This window comes from Hemiscyllium ocellatum, chromosome 21, assembly GCF_020745735.1.
Source record: "Hemiscyllium ocellatum isolate sHemOce1 chromosome 21, sHemOce1.pat.X.cur, whole genome shotgun sequence".
NCBI lineage: Eukaryota > Metazoa > Chordata > Chondrichthyes > Orectolobiformes > Hemiscylliidae > Hemiscyllium > Hemiscyllium ocellatum.
This window is the reverse complement of record NC_083421.1, coordinates 18,305,550-18,317,647: the sequence shown is the minus strand read 5'-3', so window position 1 is coordinate 18,317,647 and position 12,098 is coordinate 18,305,550. Positions and strand designations below refer to the sequence as shown.

Genomic DNA, 12,098 nt, shown 5'->3' with positions numbered 1-12,098 from the left:
TTTGCCTTGAACATACTTGAAAAAGCTTTTACTATCCTCCTTTATATTATTGGCCAGTTTACCTTCGTACCTCATTTTTCCTCTGCGTATTTCCTTCTTAGTAATCCTCTGTTGTTCTTTAAAAGCTTCCCAGTCCTCTGTTTTCCCACTTATCTTTGCTATGTTATACTTTTTCTCTTTTAACTTTATATGTTTCTTAACTTCCCTCGTCAGCCACGACTGCCCATGCCTCCTCCTGGGATGTTTCTTCCTTTTAGGAATTAACTGATCCTGCAACTTCTGCATTATACACAGAAATATTCGCCATTGTTCCACCATGGTCATCCCTGCTAAGGTATTGCACCATTGAACTTTGGCCAGCTCCTCCCTCATAGCTCCATAGTTCCCTTTATTCAACAGAAGTACTGTCACTTCCGACTGTACCCTCTCCCTCTCAAATTGCAGATTGCAAATTGCAGATATATGCATGTACACATACTCAGACAGGGAGATGATGACATTGCTGTCTGGTATACAAAGTTAATGAAGGCATAACCATTTCCAAATAAATTTTGGCCTCTCATTTGTCCCTTCAGCTCTTGAAAAAACTTCACCCAAACCAAAACTCTGCTACCCAGAATTCTAACTTACACAGGGCCCCATTTCTCCCATGCTTGCTGTTCTACAGTGTTCAGGTTCTTTCAATATTCTCATTTTAAGATTCTTATACACATCCACGTACTTAATTATCTCCATGACCTCAGTCTTCTTCAGTCCTATAATCCTCCTCAGATATTTGTGTTCATATTAGATTAGATTACTTACAGTGTGGAAACAGGCCCTTCGGCCCAACAAGTCCACACTGACCCGCAACCCACCCATAATCTTACATTTACCCCTTTTGCCGAACACTACGGGCAATTTATCCTGGCCAATTTAACTAACTTGCACATGACTGTGGGAGGAAACCGGAGCACCCAGAGGAAACCCACGCAGACACGGGGAGAAAAGTCGGGAATTGAACCCAGGTCTCCGGGCGCTGTGAGGCAGCAGTGCTAACCACTGTGCCACCATGCCGCCCACAATATAAAACTGGTCTGATCAGTATCCCTAATTACACTCAATGTTATTGTTCAAGTATTTTGGAAGCCCATGTGAAGAGGTGTGTTTTAGATGACACGTGCTGTGTTAGTACAAGTTGATGATTGTGGATGAAGTGAACACACTTGGGCTGCACATATGTAAAACCTCAAACTCCTTCGCTGTTGTCTATTGAACATATTTTGACTTTATTCAGATTGTGGACAATTTCTGTTTTATTTGCAAACGAATTTCAGTTGGAACATAAGTCAATCTGAAGTAACTTGTGCATAAGGGGTTTTGTAGTTGAGAGGGACAGGGACAACACTGGGCTCTCAGGTAAAACACCAGCACAATGGACATAGTCCATGGCACAGGCATCGACAGTGCGCCTGCGCCGTGATCCGGGTATTGACTGTGTGCAGTGCGCCTGCGCCGTGATCCGGGTATTGACTGTGTGCAGTGCGCCTGCGCTGTGATCCGGGTATTGACTGTGTGCAGTGCGCCTGTGCTGTGATCCGGGTATTGACTGTGTGCAGTGCGCCTGCGCTGTGATCGGGTATTGACATGCGCTGTGACCTGAGTAGTGACTGTGTGCAGTGCGCCTGCGCTGTGATCGGGTATTGACATGCGCCGTGACCCGGATATTGACTGTGCAGTGCGCCTGCGCGGTGAGGCTGTGGTTGTCATGGGGACGGTGCTGAGGAGCGGGGTCCAGGGCCTGACCCTGACTCTATGTCGGGGCCTGCACGGATTGTCAGGCCGCGGCGGGAGGCTCATCCCGGGCCCGAGGCTGGGGGCAGGCTCCGTGCGGCCTGTAGCCACGGTCTCAGCCGGTAAGTGATCCCGGGCCGTGGGCCGTGGGCGGCGGCGGGACCGAGGGCCGAGGGCCGCTCTCACCGGGTTTGTGTCTTTCCAGGTCTCGGGGAGGCCGAGCCCAGCCGCCGCTATCAGAGTCACATCCCCAGCAGCCGGCTCCAGAAACTGCTGCTGGCCTCAGGATCCGCCTTGATGGCTTTGTACAACCCGTACCGGCACGGTAAGATCCCAGTGACCCCTGCACCCTGACCGCCCGACCGCCCGCCCGACCTTCCGGCACCCCCGGGGGGGGGGGGGGGGGCGCTGGAGTCACCCTGAGAGGGTCAGGGTCAGGGTCAGACCAGATCCACCGGGGAGCGTCAGAATGATCCTGGATTCACCAAGAAACGTCAGGGGCAAACCGGGGGGGGGAGGGGGATCCACCTGGGGGGGGGGGGGGAGGGGAGGGGAGGAAGATCCACCTGGGGGGGGGGGAAGGGGAGGGGAGGAAGATCCACCTGGGGGGGGGGGGGAAGGGGAGGGGAGGAAGATCCACCTGGGGGGGGGGGGGAAGGGGAGGGGAGGAAGATCCACCTGGGGGGGGGGGGGAAGGGGAGGGGAGGAAGATCCACCTGGGGGGGGGGGGGGAAGGGGAGGGGAGGAAGATCCACCTGGGGGGGGGGGGGAAGGGGAGGGGAGGAAGATCCACCTGGGGGGGGGGGGGGGAAGGGGAGGGGAGGAAGATCCACCTGGGGGGGGGGGGGGAAGGGGAGGGGAGGAAGATCCACCTGGGGGGGGGGAGGGTAGGGGAGGGGAGGAAGATCCACCGGGGGAGGGTAGGGGAGGGGAGGAAGATCCACCTGGGGGGGGGGGGGGGGAGGGGAGGGGAGGAAGATCCACCTGGGGGGGGGGGGGGAAAGGGGAGGAAGATCCACCTGGGGGGGGGGGAAGGGGAGGGGAGGAAGATCCACCTGGGGGGGGGGGGGAAAGGGGAGGGGAGGAAGATCCACCTGGGGGGGGGGGAAAGGGGAGGGGAGGAAGATCCACCTGGGGGGGGGGGGGAAAGGGGAGGAAGATCCACCTGGGGAGGGGAGGGGAGGAAGATCCACCTGGGGGGGGGGGGGGGAGGGGAGGGGAGGAAGATCCACCTGGGGGGGGGGGGGGGAAGGGGAGGAAGATCCACCTGGGGGGGGGGGGGGAAGGGGAGGGGAGGAAGATCCACCTGGGGGGGGGGGAAGGGGAGGGGAGGAAGATCCACCTGGGGGGGGGAGAAAGGGGAGGGGAGGAAGATCCACCTGGGGGGGGGGGGGAGGGGAGGGGAGGAAGATCCACCTGGGGGGGGGGGAGGAAGATCCACCTGGGGGGGGGGGGGGAAAGGGGAGGGGAGGAAGATCCACCTGGGGGGGAGGGGAGGGGAGGGAAGGAGAGGAAGATCCACCTGGGGGGGAGGGGAGGGGAGGAAGATCCACCTGGGGGGGAGGGGAGGGGAGGAAGATCCACCTGGGGGGGAGGGGAGGGGAGGGAAGGAGAGGAAGATCCACCTGGGGGGGAGGGGAGGGGAGGAAGATCCACCTGGGGGGGAGGGGAGGGGAGGAAGATCCACCTGGGGGAGGGGAGTGGAGGAAGATCCACCTGGGGGGGAGGGGGGGGAGGGGAGGAGAGGAAGATCCACCTGGGGGGGAGGGGAGGAGAGGAAGATCCACCTGGGGGGGGGGGAGGGGAGGAGAGGAAGATCCACCTGGGGGGGGGGAGGGGAGGGGAGGAAGATCCACCTGGGGGGTAGGGGAGGGGAGGAAGATCCACCTGGGGGGTAGGGGAGGGGAGGAAGATCCACCTGGGGGGGAGGGGAGGAAGATCCACCTTGGGGGGAGGGGGATCCACCTGGGGGGGGAGGAGGATCCACCTGGGGGGGGAGGAGGATCCACCTGGGGGGGGGAGGGGGAGGAAGATCCACCTGGGGGGGAAGGGGGATCCACCTGGGGGGGGGAGGGGGAGGAAGATCCACCTGGGGGGGAAGGGGGATCCACCTAGGGGGAGGAAGATCCACCTGGGGGGGGGGAGGGGGGTCCACCTGGGAGGGGGGAGGGGGAGGAAGATCCACCTGGGGGGAGGAAGATCCACCTGGGGGGGAGGGGGATCCACCTGGGGGGAGGGGGGTCCACCTGGGAGGGGGGAGGGGGAGGAAGGTCCACCTGGGGGGAGGAAGATCCAACTGGGGGGGGGGGGGGGGGGAGGAAGATCCACCTGGGGGGGAGGGGGATCCACCTGGGGGGGAGGGGGATCCACCTGGGGGAGGGGGATCCACCTGGGGGGGGGGGGTTCTGGTGTCGGGGGGCGGGGTACACATTGCGAAGGGGTGTGATTTCAGCATCACACCAGAGTGACAGGGTCACACTAAAGTCTCTGGGTCGGCTTAGGCTCATACTGGGGTGACCGGGGAGGATCAGACTGGATTCCCTTAAATGGGTGAAGATTTGCTGGGGCTGTCAGCCAGTGTTCTCGTATTCAGGCCCTGGAGTTGGACTTAGCTGAAAGGATTGCCACCTTGTAGTTTAATTATGTAGGATACATGATGTGAAGCCAGTTTGTTATGAGGGAGTGTGACTCAAATTTGCCGTGTTCTCTTTTTGTTGCAGATATGGTGGCTGTACTGGGAGAAACAACAGGGCTGCTGGCAATCCGAAAGCTACGAGACACGATGCAGAACCATCCTGAGGGATTCCAGATTCTGCAGTAAGTGTTTATACTGGAAGGGAGGTGATGATAACCGTTAAAAGGAACCAGTTACTTTAGTTCTTTTTACTTCATAAGAGATCAATTTAAAGGCAGAAGATGCTGGGAATACAGGACCAGAAGGCATGATGACATGGGCAGAGGTGCAGAGGCTATGGGGTGGATCACTAGAGGAGGCAGTGGAATGGGTAATGTCACTGGCCCAGTAATAGTGTTCGTCCATGTTTGAACCAAGGCTGTGATGAGGTCAGGAGCTGAGTGGATCTGACTGAACTGAAACTGAGCATCAGTGAGCAGACTGTTCCCTTATAAGTGCCACTTGGTAGCATTACCAACAACCTATTGTTAGTTTACTGACGATCAAGAATAGACTGATGGTGGCTCATGGTTTTCAACATTGGTTCAAAGTCCTATCACGGCAGATGAAATTTGACATTAATGCAATCTAGACTTAAATGTCAGTCCAATGGTGATAAATATATGACTGTCTGAAAAACCTATCAGGTTCTCTAATGTTCTTCAGGGAAGGAAATCTGTCATCCTTACCCAGCCTGGCTTACATGTGCTTCAGACCCACGGCAATATTCCCCACTCTACCATCTAGCCAGGGATCAACCCTAGTTCAGTGGAGAGTGCACAATGCCAGGAACAGCATTAAAATACCTAAAAGTGACGAGTTGACCTGGTGAAGCAACTTGCATGAGCAGTAAGTGATTGACAGAGCTAAATGATTCCATAATAATGGTTCAGATCTAAGCTCTGCAGTCCTGCTACACTCAGTTGTAAATGGTGCAATATATCCCCCTGACCTCAGTGAGGCACCAACCCAACACAGCAGTGCAGAAGATAAGGCTAAAGCATTTGCAACAATGGTCAGCCAGATGTACCAAGTGGATGATCCATCCCAGCCTCCTCTGGTGATTCCCATCATCTCTCGTCCCAATTTTCAGCCGATCCAATTCACTCCACGTGACAACAAGAAATGAATGGAGGCACGAGGTACTGCAAAGGCTATTGGCCCTAACAACACTTCGGCAATAGCACTGAAGACTAGTGCTTCAGAACTTGCTGTGCCTCTAGCCAAGCTGATTCAGTTCAACCGCAACATTATTATCTACCTGACCATGTGTGTAATTACAAATAATAGGATGAATTAAAGCTACCAAATACCACCCCATCAGTCTACTCTTGATCGTCAGTAAACTAACAATAGGTTGTTGGTAATGTTACCAAGTGGCACTTATAAGGGAACAGCCTGTTTACTGATGCTCAGTTTCAGTTCAGTCAGGTCCACCCAGCTCCTGACCTCATCACAGCCTTGGTTCAGAAATGGGCAAAAGAGCTGAAGGTGAGATTGCTAGCTCTTGACATCAGGGCCATATTTGACCGAATGTGGTGTCAAGGAGCCTTAGCTAAACTGGAGTCGGGAATAAGGGTCAGTCGGAGTCATATCTGGCAGGCAGGCAGAAGTGGCTGTTAGAGGTTAGTGATCTCAGCTCCAGGAGGCCCTCAGGGTAGTGTCCTGGTCCAACCACCTTCAGCTGTTCCATCAACGTCCTTCTCTCCATCATAAGGTCGGAAGTGGGAACGTTTGCTGCTGCTTGCACAATGTTCGACACCATTCCCAACTCCTCAGATCTTGAAGCAGGCCAAATGCAATAAGACCTGGACAAATCCAGGCTTGGGCTGACAAGTGGCAAGTAATGTTCGTGCCTCTCACATCAGGCAACGACCATCTCCAACAAGAATCTAACCATCGTCCTTGACATTCAATGGCATGACCATCACTGAATCCCCCACTATCAACATTCTGGGGATTACCATTGACCACAGCCTCGACTGAAATAGTCATATAAGCGGAGGAGGCGATGGCTTTGTGGGACTATCGCTAGCCTATTAATCCTGAACCTCAGCTCATGTTCTGGGGACCTGGGTTCGAATCCTGCCACAGCAGATGGTGAAATTTGAATTCAACAAAAATGTGGAATTAAGAGTCTAATGATGACCATGAAACTCATCTGATTCACTCACTTTCTTTAGGGAAAGAAACTGCCATCCTTGCCTGGTTTGACCGACATGTGACTCCAGACCCACAGCAATGTGGTTGACTCTTAACTGTCCTCAGGGTAATAAATGTTGGCCTGGACAGCGACACACACATCTCATGAATGAATAAAATAAATAAATGCAGTGGCTGCAAAACCAGATCAGAGGTTGGAGTCCCAACTGGAAGTAACTCACATCCTGCCTTACTAAAGCCTGTCCATCTACAAGGCTCAAGTCAGGAGTACGATAGAATTCTGACCACTTACCTGGATGGCTGCAGCTCCAACAACATTCAAGAAGCTTGTCAGCATCCAGGACAAAACAGCCAGCACTACATCCACAAGCAACCACTTCCTCCACCACTGATGCTCAGTAGCAGCAGTGTGTACTATCGACAAGATCCTAGTCATGGGTTTGGAAGGTGCTGTCTGCCTCGAAGGACAAGGGCAGCAGATGCATGGAACCATTCCCTGCAAGGTCCCCTTCAAGCCATTCAGCCATCCTGAGTTGGAAATATATCGCTATTCCTTCACGCACTGGGTCAAACTCCTGGAATTCTCTCCTTAAGGGCATTGTAGGTTTACTTCTCAGCTGTTCAAGAAGAAGCTCGCCACCATAGCTTGGGGAGTTTGGCAGTGAGGGCTATTGAGAAAAAAATAAGGCATGTTATGAAGCTGTGTACCTGTGACAAGAAGTTTGGGTGTTTAAGCCAGTACGTGGAGAAGGAGACAAGGTCCCGTGGTTTTCAATTCATTGAAGCAATGAGAGATGGTTTATTGTGGCTTTTATCATAGACAGGCGAGAGAACGTGTTTGACATCAGACTCGTATCTTGTAGAGAGCAGTGGGAGTTGATTAAAGTCTTACTGATTAAGAAGTGATTGAGGGGAGAGGAGGCAGGGTTCATTTTCATCATTGACTGCTGCTAACTGCATTCCCAAGGTAAGGAGTTCACTGTCCCTGGGGTCCTTGTTTCTAGGGAGAGACCTCGGATCAGCACGTCTACCATGGATTTGGTCAGCCTGAGAGAGTTACCTGATGGCACATTTGGCAGAGAGTACGTCCGTTTCCTTGATGTTAATGTGAGTGGTACTTTCCTGATTGTAACCAGGTAAAATGCGAGAGACCCGCAGTATCCTATAGCAGGCAGGCAGGCACTTGTGCATGATAACTGTCTTTACATTCACACATAGGGTGGCCCCTTTAGTCTGCTCTCATGGCTGATCCAATTATTCCACATTTCTGCCCACCTCTTCTCTTCCCCCCCCGCTTGTGTATCAAGATGCTCGCCACTTGCACCCTTAAGATTCTGCTGCCATCCTCTCTCAAGTCTGTTCCAAAGACTCCTAAACCCCTGTGAAAAACATATTCGGTCATCTCCCTCTTAACTATGCAACGGCTTAGTTTTTGACAGTGGATCCAGTTCCAGATTCTCCCGCAAGAAGAGTCCTCTCCACACCTCCCCTGTCAAGACCACTTGTTTGAATGAAGTTACCTCCTCTAAACTACAGCTGATGCAAACCTAGTCTGTCCATCGTTTCCTCGTGACACCTCAGTCCAGTTATTAGTCTTGTCAACCTTTTGTTGAATTGCTTCCAACTAGAATCTTCCTTAAAGCAAAGAGGTTTTGGTCTGGTTTTGGCCTCACTCCTGCCCTGTATAATAAAGCCATAACCTCCTGACTTGAACATTTAATTCCTCTCATAATAAATAATAACATTCTAGTATTTTTCCTGATTATTTACTATACCTGCATATAACCCCCTTATGGTTCATGTGCTACGGCATTGAGATCTCTCTACATCTTAGACCTCTACAATCTCTCATCATTTAGATAATGTGTTTCTTTATTCTTCCTGCCATAATAAGCCTTTTTCCACATTATGCTGTATCCACCAGATATCGGCCCTCCCATGTAACTTATCGCCACCCCTCAGCCTCCTCATACCCTCTTCACAGCTAACTATCTTTGTGTCATTTGCAAATTTCCCTGCCATACCATAGGATCTTTACGTCATTTATATAAATTGTAAATAGTTGAGGTTCCTGTGCTGATCCTTGTGCCACACTACTCATTTGTTACATCTTGCCAAAATGAAACTGACCTGTTGATGCCAGTCTATATGTTTTCCCCTATTCAATGAGCTTTCATTTTTCAAAATAGTCATAGAGATGTACAGCATGGAAACAGACCCTTCGGTCCAACCCGTCCATGCCGACCAGATATCCCAACCCAATCTAGTCCCACCTGCCAGCACCCGGCCCATATCCCTCCAAACCCTTCCTATTCATATACCCATCCAAATGCCTCTTAAATGTTGCAACTGTACCAACCTCCACCACTTCCTCTGGCAGCTCATTCCATACACGTACCACCCTCTGCGTGAAAAAGTTGCCCCTTAGGTCTCTTTTATATCTTTCCCCTCTCACCCTAAACCTATGCCCTCTAGTTCTAGACTCCCCGACCCCAGGGAAAAGACTTTGCCTATTTACCCTATCCATGCCCCTCATGGTTTTGTAAACCTCTATAAGGTCACCCCTCAGCCTCCGACGCTCCAGACATCAAGTCACTGCAATCTACATGGCCTTTCCAAAAAAGATAGGGAGAGTCTCACTGAAGGTTATTGCGTGTCCAGTCATTTCAGTCCTGTACACCTTAGGGTGTGTGGGAGCGGGCAGCAGTGGCTTCAGTTATAGCAACTGTTACCTTGTGAGTAAAGCGCCGTTGTCCTGGCGACTGTTACCCACCAATAACTGCTCACAACAATAGCCACCGAGGTGAACATGATTAGTATTATTGTATACCTGTCGCTCCTCTCACCCCAAACTGCTGTTACTGCCCACGTCGTATCACTCCATGAAAAGGCGCAAACATTGATAGCTTTGTCAATGGTATCCCCAGTGTCAGTGACACCTCTTTAATATAACGGTTTTACAGGACCTTGAGGTCTTGTTTGGGTAATCCGAAATTCAGATAATTGATGTTTGGATAACTAAGGTTGTTCTGTATCGGTCCCCTAATCATTTTACAGTCTGTTCTCGTATAATGCAGTCGTTGTGTTCTCGAGCAACCTCGTGTTATAGAAAATCGCGCAATAGAAATAACAGGGCCTATGGGAAAAACAGTTTTGGTGGGTCACCCCCTAACCATATCAGTAAAAATCAAACCAAAACTAGCACAAATGATAGCGCAGTCTAAGTAAATATTAATAGCATATATTTTAATGAAATAATACAATAAATTTAATGAGGGTTTCAGGGATTTCTGAGTTTGCTGAGTTACAGTACTGTATTAAGACAGGGGCTGAGGGTTATCATCAGCATCATCATTACTTTCAGGTGCAGTTCTGGATTCAGGGTTATGACAAAAGAAAATATTTAGTGTAGAGGTGGATGGCTGTGGTTTATTGTCCTCAAGACTGTTTCTTGCAGGTTGGCTTAAAGGGAACCAGTGTTTGCTGCTTTGCCATCTTTCTTCTTTCATGAAGAAGCTGTTCATAGGGTGTAAGACTTTCTGCCAGGAACTGCTATCCTGCTGTATTCTGCATTGTAGTCATTGTCTTCTAAGAGCTGCAACTGCTTCTCAACTTCCCTCAAGATAGAAGACAAAACAGAAGTGGAAATTTCTCATGGTGCTGCATCCTGGCCTACTTCATCTTGAGCTTCAGTTCCCCCTGCAGCAACAAGTTGTTGTAGATCAGTCTCAACTTGTACAAATCCAGCTTGCTTTGTAAGAGCACCACAATGTTCTTTGATTATTGGAAGCTCCTCTGATGGTTCAACGCCTTTAAAATCATGAAGAAAATCTGGGAGAAGCTTCCACCAAATTGCATGCAAGCAGGCCTTACTGATATCATCCCAGGCCTCCACAATGACAGTAATAGCATTCTTAATGTTAGAGCTCTTCCAAAATTGAAGAACACTGTTCTCATTAGCTCCCTCGGTAGTTGCAATCAACTTCCTGACTATGCACCTTAAATAATAAGCTTTAAAAGCTGCTATTGCATCCTGGTACATGGGTTGAATGAGAGAGGTTGTGTTCGGAGGTAGAAATAGCACTTTGATGTTTTCAGAAAGTTCACCAATGGTGGGAGGATGGCTTGGTGCATTGTCCAGAATGAGGAGAATCTTGAAACACAGACATTTCCTCCTGCAATAATTTCTAAAAATATCCTCAAAAACATCAACAATAAGGTCAGGAAGAATTTGCCCTGTCATCCAACCTCTTTTGCTTGACCTGAAGTAAACACCTTGAGTGGACTTAAGGTATAATAGCCAACGGGAGTTCGCATTTTAAAAAAAAATCATTCCTGGATTCACCAATCGTGTTGTAGCCAAATTGTGTTGACGAAATGTGGGTTATAGGTGAACGGCCTGTAGGAACAAACGGTATCAAGGAGGAACCAACAAGAGGTTGTCAGTAAAGCCAGGCAAAGGATAGTTGTGGGAAGTTGTGTGTGGAGTCAGAGGAGACAGGGGAAGCACTAAATGAATATTTTTCAACAGTATTCACTCTAGAAAGCGACAATGTTGTCGAGGAGATTACTGAGATACAGGCTACTAGACTAGGTGTGATTGAGGTTCACAAGGAAGAGATATTAGAAATCCTGCAGTGTGTAAAAATAGATAAGTCCCCTGGGCCGGATGGGATTTATGCTAGGATCCTCTGGGAAGCCAGGGAGGAATTACTGAGGCTTTGGCATTGATCTTTAAGTCATCATTGTCTACAGGAATAGTGCCAAAAGACTGGAGGATAGCAAATGTGGTTCCCCTGTTCAAGAAGAGGAGTAGAGACGACCCTGGTAATTATAGACCAGTGAGCCTTACTTCAGTTATTGGTAAAGTATTGGGAAAAGTGATAGGATTTATAATCATCTAGAAAAGAAATTTGATTAGGGATAGTCAGCAAGGTTTTGTGAAGGGTAGGTCGTGCCTCACAAACCTTATTGAGTTCTTTGAGAAGGTGACCAAACAGGTAGATGAGAGTAAACCGGTTGATGTGGTGTATATGGATTTCAGCAAGGCATTCGATAAGGTTCCCCACAGTAGGCTATTGTACAAAATGCGGAGGAATGGGATTGTGGGAGATATAGCAGTTTGGATCAGTAATTGGCTAGCTGAAAGAAGACAGACGGTGGTGGTTGATGGGAAATGTTCATCCTGGAGTCCAGTTACCAGTGGTGTACTGCAAGGGTCAGTGTTGGGTCCACTGCTGTTCGTCATTTTCACAAACGACCTGGATGAGTACGTAGAAGGGTGGGTTAGTAAATTTGTAGATGACAGTAAGGTTGGTGGAGTTGTGGATAGTGATGAAGGATGTTGTAGGTTACAGAGAGACATAGATAAGCTGTAGAACTGGGCTGAGAGATGGCAAATAGAGTTTAGTGCGGACAAGTGTGAGGTGATTCACTTTGGTCGGAGTAACCGGAATGCAAAGTACTGGGCTAATGGTAAGAATTCTTG

The 12,098-nt window shown here is 50.2% G+C and overlaps 1 protein-coding gene across 1 annotated transcript in view; it reads left to right on the top strand.

The window, feature by feature from the left end:
* The first annotated feature begins 1,676 nt into the window (after positions 1-1,676).
* The window catches only part of coq4 (coenzyme Q4 homolog (S. cerevisiae)), a 19,009-nt gene continuing 8,587 nt past the window's right edge, over positions 1,677-12,098 (top strand). The window contains exons 1-4 of the mRNA XM_060841245.1: positions 1,677-1,895; positions 1,979-2,098; positions 4,494-4,590; positions 7,615-7,717. Coding sequence (XP_060697228.1) covers positions 1,688-1,895; positions 1,979-2,098; positions 4,494-4,590; positions 7,615-7,717 — 528 coding nt within the window. The 5' untranslated portion in view covers positions 1,677-1,687. The remainder of the gene's footprint in view (positions 1,896-1,978; positions 2,099-4,493; positions 4,591-7,614; positions 7,718-12,098) is intronic.